At 47.3% G+C, this 12,597-nt stretch overlaps 1 protein-coding gene across 10 annotated transcripts in view; it reads right to left on the bottom strand.

Moving 5' to 3' along the window:
- The window catches only part of LOC110490805 (serine/threonine-protein kinase WNK1), a 175,669-nt gene that overhangs the window by 22,744 nt on the left and 140,328 nt on the right, over positions 1-12,597 (bottom strand). For 7 of the 10 annotated variants that reach the window (XM_036956822.1, XM_036956825.1, XM_036956824.1 and 4 more), the window contains 10 exons: positions 11,955-12,086; positions 7,877-8,236; positions 7,344-7,423; positions 7,009-7,156; positions 6,074-6,190; positions 5,452-5,562; positions 5,223-5,289; positions 4,886-5,002; positions 3,143-4,377; positions 1,219-1,308 (listed from right to left, as the gene is read on the bottom strand). In XM_036956822.1, the coding sequence (XP_036812717.1) occupies positions 1,219-1,308; positions 3,143-4,377; positions 4,886-5,002; positions 5,223-5,289; positions 5,452-5,562; positions 6,074-6,190; positions 7,009-7,156; positions 7,344-7,423; positions 7,877-8,236; positions 11,955-12,086 (2,457 nt within the window). The remainder of the gene's footprint in view (positions 1-1,218; positions 1,309-3,142; positions 4,378-4,885; positions 5,003-5,222; positions 5,290-5,451; positions 5,563-6,073; positions 6,191-7,008; positions 7,157-7,343; positions 7,424-7,876; positions 8,237-11,954; positions 12,087-12,597) is intronic. The other 3 variants (XM_036956823.1, XM_036956827.1, XM_036956830.1) reach the window with 3 other exon arrangements.

The raw sequence follows: 12,597 nt of genomic DNA, 5'->3' as shown, positions 1-12,597 counted from the left end.
TGCTGGAGATGATGAATATGAAGCTGAAAACGTTACAAATATCCCTTTAAAGAATTTCACATCAGAACCATTAGAGCCACAGGAGGCAGACTGCAGTCGCTTTCTCAAGATCAAATCACCTCAGACCGGAGCAGAGCTTTGAACGGAAAATTACACAGAATTCTTACAGATCAAAGAAAAATAATGAACCCCCTTTTTCCTTACAAAGAACAGTGCTCTGGTTTGCTTGGTTTGTTCTATCTTTAGATTTGAACATTCACACTGTGGACAACACTGTCTGTCTGAGTATAAACCAAACTGTCATCTCCACTAGCCTGGGGGAGCCTGTCTTCTCGTCTTTCCTAGTTATTCCCTAGTTGATTTAGTTTAAGAAAGAATGCGCTGTGGGAGAGAAAAACTCTGTCTGGATGTAATATTTTGCTTGTGGCGAGTCTTCTCTTTCTTCGTGGAAGAAAACTATTAAAATATTGTGCTGACAAAAACCACAATGACAAATGAAGATGAGTGATGTTGATCTCCCCAGCCTCCCTAACGGTCTGTCTGGAGAAAGACTGAGGGAGGAGAGAGAGGAAGGAGAAGGACAGAAAGAGGGAGAGAGAGGAGAGGGTGGGATAGAGGGAGAGACAGGGAGAGTGGGAGAGGCAAGAGAGTGGGATAGAGGTGCAGGAGAAAGAGGGAGACAAGAGACAGACTTCGACAGAGCGAGAGAGAGAGAGAGAGAATCAGATAATGAGGAACAGACGTGGTTAATGAGAGTCACAGGTCATCATGCTGCTCCGCCAACACAGAGAGAACCAGAGACAGAGATGTCTTCTTCAGACACTGAACAGATTGAGCCTGATCTGATCTTCATGCGTCACTAGTTTTTACACAGGAGACAAATGATGGGAGGGGGAGATGGACGGATGAAAGAGAGAGGGGGGGGGGGGTACAGATAGAGGGATGATGGAGGGATCTTAACATCACTTAAGAGAGAAAGAGAGAGAGAGGGGGTGCAGATAGAGGGATCTTAACATCACTTAGGAGAGAAAGAGAGAGAGGGGGTGCAGATAGAGGGACCTTAACATCACTTAGGAGAGAAAGAGAGAGAGAGGGGTGCAGAACGAGGGATGATGGAGGGATCTTAACATCACTTAGGAGAGAAAGAGAGAGAGAGGGATGCAGAACGAGGGATGATGGAGGATCAAAATGGCAGTCAGGAGAAAGAGGGAAAGGCACCTGAGTTAGACAGGGTCCTGGGAAGGGTGCCATGTGGTCTGAGGGAGGAGGGGGGCCAGCCTGAGCCTGATCTGAGCCCACAGGCAACACCTAATAAACAGAGGGATGAAGAGAGGGATGAAACGGAGAGAAGAGGAGAGATAGGAGAACATAATGCACTGCAGCCACATGCAGCTGGACGGACAGGGGATTCTACCTGCAGCTCTCTGACACTGACTGGGACATTAGACAATAAACAAAGACTGTAGTGTTACTTAAGCAATAAGGCCCGAGGAGGTGTGGTATATGGCCAATATACCAAGCCTAAGGACTATTCTTAAGCACGATGCAACGTGGAGTGCCTGGATACAGCCGTTAGCCATGGCACCGTTGGGCTCCTGAGTGTTAACATCTCATCTAGAAGCTGTTAACCATTAACACATCTCATCTAGAAGCTGTTAACCATTAACATATCTCATCTAGAAGCTGTTAACCATTAACATATCTCATCTAGAAGCCGTTAACCATTAACATATCTCATCTAGAAGCCATTAACTATTAACATATCTCATCTAGAAGCCATTAACTATTAACATATCTCATCTAGAAGCTGTTAACTATTAACACATCTCATCTAGAAGCTGTTAACCATTAACACATCTCATCTAGAAGCTGTTAACCATTAACACATCTCATCTAGAAGCTGTTAACCATTAACACATCTCATCTAGAAGCTGTTAACCATTAACATATCTCATCTAGAAGCCATTAACCATTAACATATCTCATCTAGAAGCTGTTAACCATTAACATATCTCATCTAGAAGCTGTTAACCATTAACATATCTCATCTAGAAGCTGTTAACCATTAACATATCTCATCTAGAAGCTGTTAACCATTAACATATCTCATCTAGAAGCCGTTAAACATTAACATATCTCATCTAGAAGCCATTAACTATTAACATATCTCATCTAGAAGCCATTAACTATTAACACATCTCATCTAGAAGCTGTTAACTATTAACACATCTCATCTAGAAGCTGTTAACTATTAACATATCTCATCTAGAAGCTGTTAACTATTAACACATCTCATCTAGAAGCTGTTAACCATTAACATATCTCATCTAGAAGCTGTTAACTATTAACACATCTCATCTAGAAGCTGTTAACCATTAACACATCTCATCTAGAAGCTGTTAACCATTAACACATCTCATCTAGAAGCTGTTAACCATTAACACATCTCATCTCGAAGCTGTTAACCATTAACACATCTCATCTAGAAGCTGTTAACTATTAACACATCTCATCTAGAAGCTGTTAACCATTAACATATCTCATCTCGAAGCTGTTAACCATTAACATATCTCATCTAGAAGCTGTTAACCATTAACACATCTCATCTAGAAGCTGTTAACCATTAACATATCTCATCTAGAAGCCGTTAACCCTTAACATATCTCATCTAGAAGCTGTTAACCATTAACATATCTCATCTAGAATGACACCATAACTACAGTGCAGGGTTTTAACAACTATATGGTGCGCTACCTGATATCTAGGGGGGATGGACACAGTATAGAATAGAGTTGTTGCCATGCAACAGAAAGCAGAGCAAACGTTCATTCAACAAAATGTTAGGAGACAAAAGCAGTTGATCAAGGAGGTTAACAAAAGGCTGTTAAAGGTGGAGTTGGCACAATCACATGTCAATCATTTGATTTGATTTATTTAACTAGGCAATAACTGTGTATGTCAACTATGTAATAATGATGTAGAATTCTCCAAAAGACTACAAATACAGAATTACACAAACTTACCTTACACAGAGGTGTCATAACAATCTGAAATGGTTTACAACATACTGTATGTGTTATAAACAGCGCTCTTCAAGCCACATCTACTAAGCTAGCCTCCACATCCATGCTGACTGACTCACCGGTAACCTAGACAGAGGTGCTTTGGCCGGGGTAGTCTGGGTGTAGGTGGAAGGGGTCCCAGCCTGTCCCGGGGTGGTGAGGGGGGTCCCAGAGACATGCCCTGGTCCTGAGGAGGCCAGGGGGAGGCTGGAGGGGGGCAGGGGGGTGCCTGTGGAGCTGGGGGTGGATGAGTGGCCGGTTGGGGAAGAGGTTCCCGGGACACCAGTGCCTCCGGCTGGGTCGACAGAGCCATCGGCCTGGGTGGTTCCACCGCCGCCCAGGTCCATGAAGAGGGAGCGAAGCTTCTTATCCAGGGCGTGGATGTCATCGATGCCCAGGGCCACCTCACACTCCCCACACTGGGCGTGGGTCTGGTTGGGCATTGTAGCAGGCTGGGGCTGGGTGTGCACCAGGGTGGGCTGGACCACGGGGATGGTGGTGGAGGTGATGGGCTGTAAGGTAGGGACCGTGGCCCCTGGGGCTAGAGAGGCTACAGGCGAGGAGGAAGAAGGGAGCTCTGCACTGGGGTTAGCAATGGATGGGGCTAGCAGGGGGCCTTGGATAGCCGTGGTGGGGACTACGGTAGCGGTGGAAGGGACAGGGAGCTGCTCTGAGCTTCCTCCACTATCACTGCTACAGCTGCTGACCAGGGGGGCCGTGGCAGAATGACAAAGGACTGTAGTGGGTATGGAGGTGGTGGGACCACCAGGGATGGAGCCAGAGGTCTGGGGGAAGGAGGCTGAGGTGGACAGGGTAGTTGTGTTGGGGAGGACAGCAGGGACTGGGGGGGACACAGAGGTGGCTGTAACACTAGGTACGGAGGAGACCACGGGTTGGGTCACCGGCAGGGTGAGAGGGGCCTGGGAAAGGAGAGGCTGGGTATCAACAGACTGGAGCTGGGTGGGGATGGGGGCGGTGGCCTGGTGGATGGGCGCAGGTGGAGAGATGGAGGTAGAGGCTGGAGGGGAGATGGAGACTGGGGGGGGAGGGGAGGTCACAGAGGCCTCAGATGGAACCTGAGCATGGGGGAGAGGAGCAGAGGCTATAGGAGCAGTGGAGAAGACTGGGATGGTGGTGGTGGTGGCTGCAGCAGGGACCAGGACAGGCAGGGAGGCTATGTGGACGGAGGGAGGAGCGGTGCTGGGCCCTGGGTCGTACTGGCCCTGGTTCTGTCTCATCTCTGAGAAGGCCTGCTGCAGGCTGACCGCTGAGGCCGACTGGGACAGACCCTGACCTGCAGCTACAGCACGGGCGGCTGTGGAGAGAGACAATGAGGGAGAGATGGGCAGGGAAACAGAGAGAGTGATAGAAAGAGATGTGTCAACACCAAACCCCGTCACTAAGTAAAACAGTGATGTTAGCCATCACCTTAAAATCAGGTCATACACCACAGATAGGACACTAACTAAACTACGGTTACATAGCAACTAGACATTCATAAACATGTGATGTTAGCCATCACCTTAAAATCAGGTCATACACCACAGATAGGACACTAACTAAACTACGGTTACATAGCAACTAGACATTCATAAACATGTGATGTTTTTATTATTAACTTTACAATACAACAACATTCAGTCAGTCACAAGATCAGATGATCCCGGTTTTCAGAAACATCTAAATGTTATTACATTTGGATGCTGAATGCATTATCTTGTTGACTAATAAGATAACTTATTGGTAGGCTGTCACTGTGCGTGTGTGTGCATTCATGTGTGTGTGTGTGTGTGCGTGTGCGCGTGCGTGCGTGCTAAACTCACCGTGAAAGGACTGTGAATCAGCAAAGAACTGGTCCCTGAGTCTGGACTCAGGCACGGGGCTGACTATAAACCTCCTGCCTGCAGAGTGGACCACCTGGGCTGCACAGGAAGGGATACCTGGAGATAGATAGAAATGGTAGGGTCACACATAGGGTTAATGCAAAATGGGTGTCTCTATTGAATTCAATACATTTACTTTTCTCAGCGAGAGAAAGTTCTATAATTCATGGTACAACACATTGGACTACAGATGGAAAATTCTCATGCAAAACATGTCTGTCATTTTGTTGTTGTAGGGTACCAATTCCCTGTGTGGACATTGTGTTGGTTGTTTTACCTGGCAACGGTTCAGATATAGCAGGGATCTGTTGCTGCTGGAGGTCACTAACTATCTGGGAAACAATCTGTGGCACAAGATGCAGTCAGTCTGAGACAGTACAACAGCCGTTTACAACGATCCATGATGAAGTTACTTAAGCCAATGTACCTGGTATAGAAGGGTTAAGAATGATGCTCTTTCACAGCAACAACATGGAGGAAAAATGAATGGAGAGACGTCACTCTACCTGGGTGTTTCCATCTTTCTCCAGACCCTTCTCGTCAGCCATCTCGATGACCTCACGGACCTGCTCCATGAACGACTCCCTCTCGCTCTCCAGTATAAACAGACTGGTGACCTGTAGTCACACACCAGGAAAGAACAGCCCTCTCAATCACAGTCCTCATTCTTCTCAGAATCTGATGGTTGGATTGATTCATCATTTCAGAACGGATTAATCAAAGTCAAAACACCCAGAAAGTCTGGTGAAATAAAGCCTTTCATTATTACCAGATAAACTCTCTGGACATGCCTGAGACAAATACCATCAGGGAACATCACAACACAGTTGGGATTCTGGGCTACTGCAATCAGAGAGGGGAGACGGCTCAATAATGAGAGAGAGATAGAGGGGGAGGGAGGGAGAGAGAGACAGTGAGAGAGTGAGAGAGAGAGCGAGCGAGAGACAGCGAGAAAGAGAGAGAGAGCGAGCGAGACAGCGAGGGGCAGCGAGAGAGAGAGAGACAGAGAGAGACACAGAGAGAGAGAGAGACAGCGAGAGAGACAGGAGGGGGAGAGAGACAGGAGGGGGAGAGCGACAGCGAGAGAAAAGAGGGAGGGAGTGTGCTCGTAATCTTCTCTGTAGTTACCATAATCTGTGCTATTTCCTCTGGGTTATCTCCATCCAGATCAAACTTAAAAGTCACCATCTTTCTGTTGTGCGTTTCCAACTGGCACTCAGCTACCCTGTCGCCCATGTTGGATATCTGGAATAAACAAAGGAACAGAAGCCAGAATAAGATGTGGATGAAATGAAAAGATGAAAGAGAGCAGCTCTTCAGATTTATCGACAGAAATCACACGGCCTGTTTGAATGGCTCTGTGTCGTTCTGTCTAATCAGTAGGGCCTAAACAATGCTGTGCCAGGGAATTCAAAGAGGCAGGCATCAGTACAGGGAGATACACACCAGAGACAGACATTAATCAGATGCTGTATGCTCCAATTAGAGAACACTTTCCAAGAAAATACAGCTTATTGAACTGAATGAAAAACAATCTCAGCTGGTGGGAGACAAGAGCACCGAGCACAATGCAACGGCTTGGACAATTAAAAGGTTATGTCAATCAAAGTTGATCATAAGTAGGCCTATAATTTATAAACAAAAACAACAGGCTTATCACAGGTGCTAAACACACGAATGAAAAATAATGTTTTGTGTAGTATATATCGGTCATTTCCCCTGGGCTGACTCTTACATTTAGTATATATCAGTCATTTCCCCTGGGCTGACTCTTACATTTAGTATATATCGGTCATTTCCCCTGGGCTGACTCTTACATTTAGTATATATCGGTCATTTCCCCTGGGCTGACTCTTACATTTAGTATATATCGGTCATTTCCCCTGGGCTGACTCTTACATTTAGTATATATCGGTCATTTCCCCTGGGCCGACTCTTACATTTAGTATATATCAGTCATTTCCCCTGGGCTGACTCTTACATTTAGTATATATCGGTCATTTCCCCTGGGCTGACTCTTACATTTAGTATATATCGGTCATTTCCCCTGGGCTGACTCTTACATTTAGTACATTCAACTTTGCTTTGCCAATCTTGTCGGTACGAGAGCGACTCCGTACAGAGCGTCGCTGGTGTCGCTTGATGGAGCGCCCCTCCTGTCTGCCTCCATCATTTCCATCGCTCAGGCCGGACGCCACGTCAGAGTGACCGCTGAGTCAGACACACAAACACCGTTAAAATTCATGATCTGAAGAATGAGAGCGAGGCACCAAGCCTCTAAGCTATTAAAAAACTAAATTAAACAATCATGACTGATTATAAAATTTGAGATATCTTTCCCATCTCTTATAAAATCTCAACGTGTATATCTTTACCATCAGTTAAACATGCATCTTACCTCTCCATGGACGAGGGCACTTGTGGTGGATGTAACTGTGACTGGTCCAATGACAAAGGCTGAGGAGCCGTCTGGGAGGGCTGGAACACACAGTACAGGAGAACAGAGGGTCAGAGAACTGTGGGAAACTTGTTTTACAGTCAAGAGAGTGCAAAGTAGTGTGGTCTTTTGGAGATGAAAGGCTTCAGAAGGGATTGAGGTTAAAAAGAGAGGCAGAATATGAGACTTAAAAGCATGTGAGAGTAGCAGTATAAAGAAATATGAGTAGGTTCTTAGTGAACTAATCCCACCGTAACCAAATGTTTGACAGCATCTATGTCCAGAATGTTTCATCCACATCTAGCTACTTGTGACCATAAAATATATGACTAGACACATCCACAACTTCACACAACCAACTCAGGACTCATTTAAATAACAAACATACAGTCAAGGAAACACGCAAACCAGCTATGGTCAAAGAACTACTCTCCATCATCCATACGACCAGGCGGGGGGGACATGACGAAGGGGGTTTGGCTGACCACAGGTACCTGGGGCTGGGCATCTCCTGGCGGCTCTGGGGAAGTGCTGGCTACGCTGATGACGGGCACCACAACGACCAGCGGCTGAGTAGGCATCATTTGGGGCGGCATAGGGGAGGCCGGTGGCACCGGCGGTGGATGAGTCACCAGAGTGGGTGCAGATACAGAACCAGGTAGAGGATGAGCCCCAGGAGGCAGAGGTACGGCTGCAGCTGCTATAGGGCTCTGTGGGGACACCAGGGCTTCCCCAGGGGGTGACGCCGCCCCTTGGGCTGCAGCTGCAGTAACCGGGACCGAGGGCTGATTGAAGGCCATCTGTGCCACAGAGACAAGTCCCACTGAGGAGGGAGGTGGAGCCATACTGCAAGGCTGGGGGCGGGAGGAGGAGAGCAAGGGGCGGGTCAGGTCAGGTTAGGACTGGCTAGGGTAACGAAGGGTCATGGGAACTAGGTTGGAGTGGGCGGATTATGGATGATAGAAATAGTAAGTCCACTTCTATGGGATGGATATTATGTTGGTGGTTGACTAAAGGGTGACTGAAGGAACAAAACTCAAGGGGATAAGAGTGTGTATGGTGGGTGTGACAGAATTTAACACTGTGCATACAACCACTAAACAAACAAAGTCAACACACAAAGCCACGCACCACAACAACATGCGACCAAACACGATGTGTTTCACAAATGGCATGAAACCGGATGTCAAACCGAAGGTTCAACTGGTTCAACTGCACTGAGAGAACAAAGCAGTGCTAAGGTGTGGACAGGACTCCTCATGAGGCCCTCTCCACTCAGTGGTACAACACGCCTGCGGTGACATCATGCTGTTGGTCACTAACATGGACTCTAATGGAACAGCCATGATCGTCCATTAGACCTCAATTCACATTTATCGACAAACACAGAAGACACTGAAAGACAGATACTTTTCTACTGGGGCTCAAACAACAACAACACAAGCGATACTGAGTGAGGACAGCGGATACTAATGGAAATGGACACACGTACAGTCGCACACATAAACACGTTCTACCACCCTAGTGGGGACCAGCACTATAATAACAGCACAGTGAGTGGTACCTGGACCAGAGCTAGCTATATTAACAGCACAGTGAGTGGTACCTGGACCAGAGCTAGCTATAATAACAGCACAGTGAGTGGTACCTGGACCAGAGCTAGCTATAATAACAGCACAGTGAGTGGTACCTGGACCAGAGCTAGCTATAATAACAGCACAGTGAGTGGTACCTGGACCAGAGCTAGCTATAATAACAGCACAGTGAGTGGTACCTGGACCAGAGCTAGCTATAATAACAGCACAGTGAGTGGTACCTGGACCAGAGCTAGCTGGTGTGCCTGGTAGAGATAGTAGAGGTGTTCTAAGCTGGGCGAAGGGGACATAACAGAAGCGCCCAGCTCACTAGCACACAGCTGAAGACCACCAACCATGCATACAGACAGACAGACCAGGCAGACCAGACCAGACCAGGGCAGGCAGGCAGACCAGGCAGACCAGGCCGGCAGACCAGGCAGACCAGGCCAGGAGAGGCAGACCAGACCAGGGCAGGCAGGCAGGCAGACCAGACCATGGCAGGCAGACCAGGCCAGGGCAGGCAGACCAGGCCAGACAGACCAGACCAGACAGACCAGACCAGACCAGACCAGACCAGACCAGACCAGACCAGACCAGACAGACCAGGCCAGACAGACCAGACCAGGCCAGGGCAGGCAGACCAAGCAGCATGTCATAGAGGTGTAGTGAGTGAGTGGATGAAAGAGTGAGAAAGTCAATGGAATAAAAACAGAAAGAAAGGATGGAAAACTGAAGTAAGAAATGTGAATGTTAAAACGTGTTAACAAGAAACAGAACAGATTAAACTCTATAGAAAGAGAATATCAGTATTATTTAAAAGAGATGGTTGTGTAATACTTACCACGATGGACATGAGTTAGTCAACGACTCAGTAGTACTGAATCGGTTTCATAAGGGTTTGGTTTATTTTCACATTGGCTTTTGTGAGTGTTTGGTTTATTTTGGCAAAGCTGTTGGACTTTGAAGGCGATGGAAGTTCATGTTTGTACCCACAATGCAGTAAAACTTCACTATAACTAATACTTCTATTCATATGCCTATGACTGAGAAAAGTAAACGCCTAATCACGTAACCAATGGCCCTGAAGGTTTTCCATCGATTGCTGAATAATTGATGGAGGTTTGGTTTTGTGTTACTGACTTGGTTCAGACCAACTCTGACAGGCCTTCAATGGACCCATCCATGGGTTTATGTAAACACACTGGCTCAGGGGGCTGTGCCAAACTCAGCAACAAAAGAAAAGTCCTCTCACTGTCAACTGCGTTTATTTTCACCAAACTTAACATGTGTAAATATTTGTATGAACATAAGATTCAACAACTGAGACAGACTGAACAAGTTGCACAGACATGTGACTAACATAAATGTAATAATGTGTCCCTGAACAAAGTGGGGTCAAAATGAAAAGTAATAGTCAGTATCTGGTGTGGCCACCAGCTGCATTAAGTACTGCAGTGCATCTCCTCATGGACTGCACCAGATTTGCCAGTTCTTGCTGTGAGATGTAACCCCACTCTTCCACCAAGGCACCTGCAAGTTCCTGGACATTTCTGGGGGGAATGGCCCTAGCCCTCACCCTCCGATCCAACAGGTCCCAGAGGTGCTCAATGGGATTGAGATCCGGGCTCTTCGCTGGCCATGGCAGAACACTTACATTCCTGTCTTGCAGGAAATCACGCACAGAGCGAGCAGTATGGCTGGTGGCATTGTCATGCTGGAGGGTCATGTCAGGATGAGCCTGCAGGAAGGACCCTCATGAGGGAGGGGGACCCTCCACCTCCAAATCGATCCCGCTCCAGAGAACAGGCCTTGGTGTAACGCTCATTCCTTCGTCGATAAACACAAATCCGACCATCACCCCTGGTGAGACAAAACCGCGACTCGTCAGTGAAGAGCACTTTTGCCAGTCCTGTCTGGTCCAGCGACAGTGGGTTTGTGCCCATAGGCGACGTTGTTGCCTTACAATAGGCCTACAAGCCCTCAGTCCAGCCTCTCTCAGCCTAATGCGGACAGTCTGAGCACTGATGGAGGGATTGTGCGTTCCTGGTGTAACTCGGGCAGTTGTTGTTGCCATCCTGTACCTGTCCCGCAGGTGTGATGTTCGGATGTACAGATCCTGTGCAGGTGTTGTTACACGTGGTCTGCCACTGCGAGGATGATCAGCTGTCCGTCATGTCTCCCTGTAGCGCGGTCTTAGGCGTCTCAAAGTACGGACATGGCCACATCTGCAGTCCTCATGCCTCCTTGCAGCATGCCTAAGGTACATTCATGCAGATGAGCAGGGACCCTGGGCATCTTTCTTTTGGTGTTTTTCAGAGTCAGTAGAAAGGCATCTTTAGTGTTCTAAGTTTTCATAACTGTGACCTTAACTGCCTACCGTCTGTAGGCTTTTACCGTCTGTAGGCTTTTACCGTCTGTAGGTTCATTAACTGCCTACCGTCTGTAGGTTCATTAACTGCCTACCGTCTGTAGGTCCATTAACTGCCTACCGTCTGTAGGTCCATTAACTGCCTACCGTCTGTAGGTTCATTAACTGCCTACCGTCTGTAGGTCCATTAACTGCCTACCGTCTGTAGGTCCATTAACTGCCTACCGTCTGTAGGTTCATTAACTGCCTATCGTCTGTAGGTTCATTGAACAAGCATGGGAAACAGTGCCCTTTAAACCCATTACAATGAAGATCTGTGAAGTTATTTGGATTTTTACAAATTATCTTTGAAAGACAGGGTCCTGAAAAGGGGACGTTTCTTTTTTTGCTGAGTTTATATGTGGGCTTGTGTAAAATGTGTCTGTATGAATGCATACAGTATCTGACACGGAATGTAAATGCATGAGTCTGTTACCTGTTTGGTTTTGGGGACCCTCACTCTAACTTGATTAAGGTGTGTGTGTGTGTGTGTGTGTGTGTGTGTGTGTGTGTGTGTGTGCACAGAGTGTGGTTAAGTGCCAGTGTTTGCATGTGCACTCTGTGTGTATGTATGTGTTGGTCCCTTACCTGTGTGGGCTGTGGTCCAGGGGGTAGCTGGTTCTGAGAGGGGCTCTGTACCACGGTGCTGCCTGCCTGCTGCTGCTGGGGCTGAGAGACCATGGGCTGGGAGGTGGGGGGGAGAGAGGCCTGCAGGGGGGTCTGGAGGAGAGAGGGAGAGGTCAACTCATGACTAGACCTACACAGCAAAGTTAAAAAGGGACAGTTGACTGAGTATGTCGGATGTTTTTGACCTCAAAAGTCTGTTGAGATGAGTCTATGCCCGACACCAGCCCCAATCCCACGGATGGAAAAGATAAGCACAATCATTGACAACAAAAAAATATCTGCAAACTTTGAGTGAACTGTCTCTTTAAGACCACATGCGTACTTGGCACATATCAGTAGAGTTTCAAAGCAAAAAACACCCCCATCATCTCACTGTAGTTAAACAGTTGACCCTATCAATCAAATGTAGTAATCCTAATTTGATGATACAATTTGCCTTGGGGGGGCAAACATTCCCATCGATTGCAAAAACATTTCTCTGGCGGTCGGCCAACTTACCTTGTGACTTGATGAAAAGCAATGACACACATACTGCACAGGCTTAACCTACAGCTCATCTTATCATATTCTATAGGCAAGGGTGAAGCCGGAGCGGTCCAGTACA

This window comes from Oncorhynchus mykiss, chromosome 21 (genome assembly GCF_013265735.2).
Source record: "Oncorhynchus mykiss isolate Arlee chromosome 21, USDA_OmykA_1.1, whole genome shotgun sequence".
NCBI classification, from domain to species: domain Eukaryota; kingdom Metazoa; phylum Chordata; class Actinopteri; order Salmoniformes; family Salmonidae; genus Oncorhynchus; species Oncorhynchus mykiss.
Note: the sequence above shows the minus strand (reverse complement) of the source record. Positions and strands in the feature narration are given on the sequence as shown.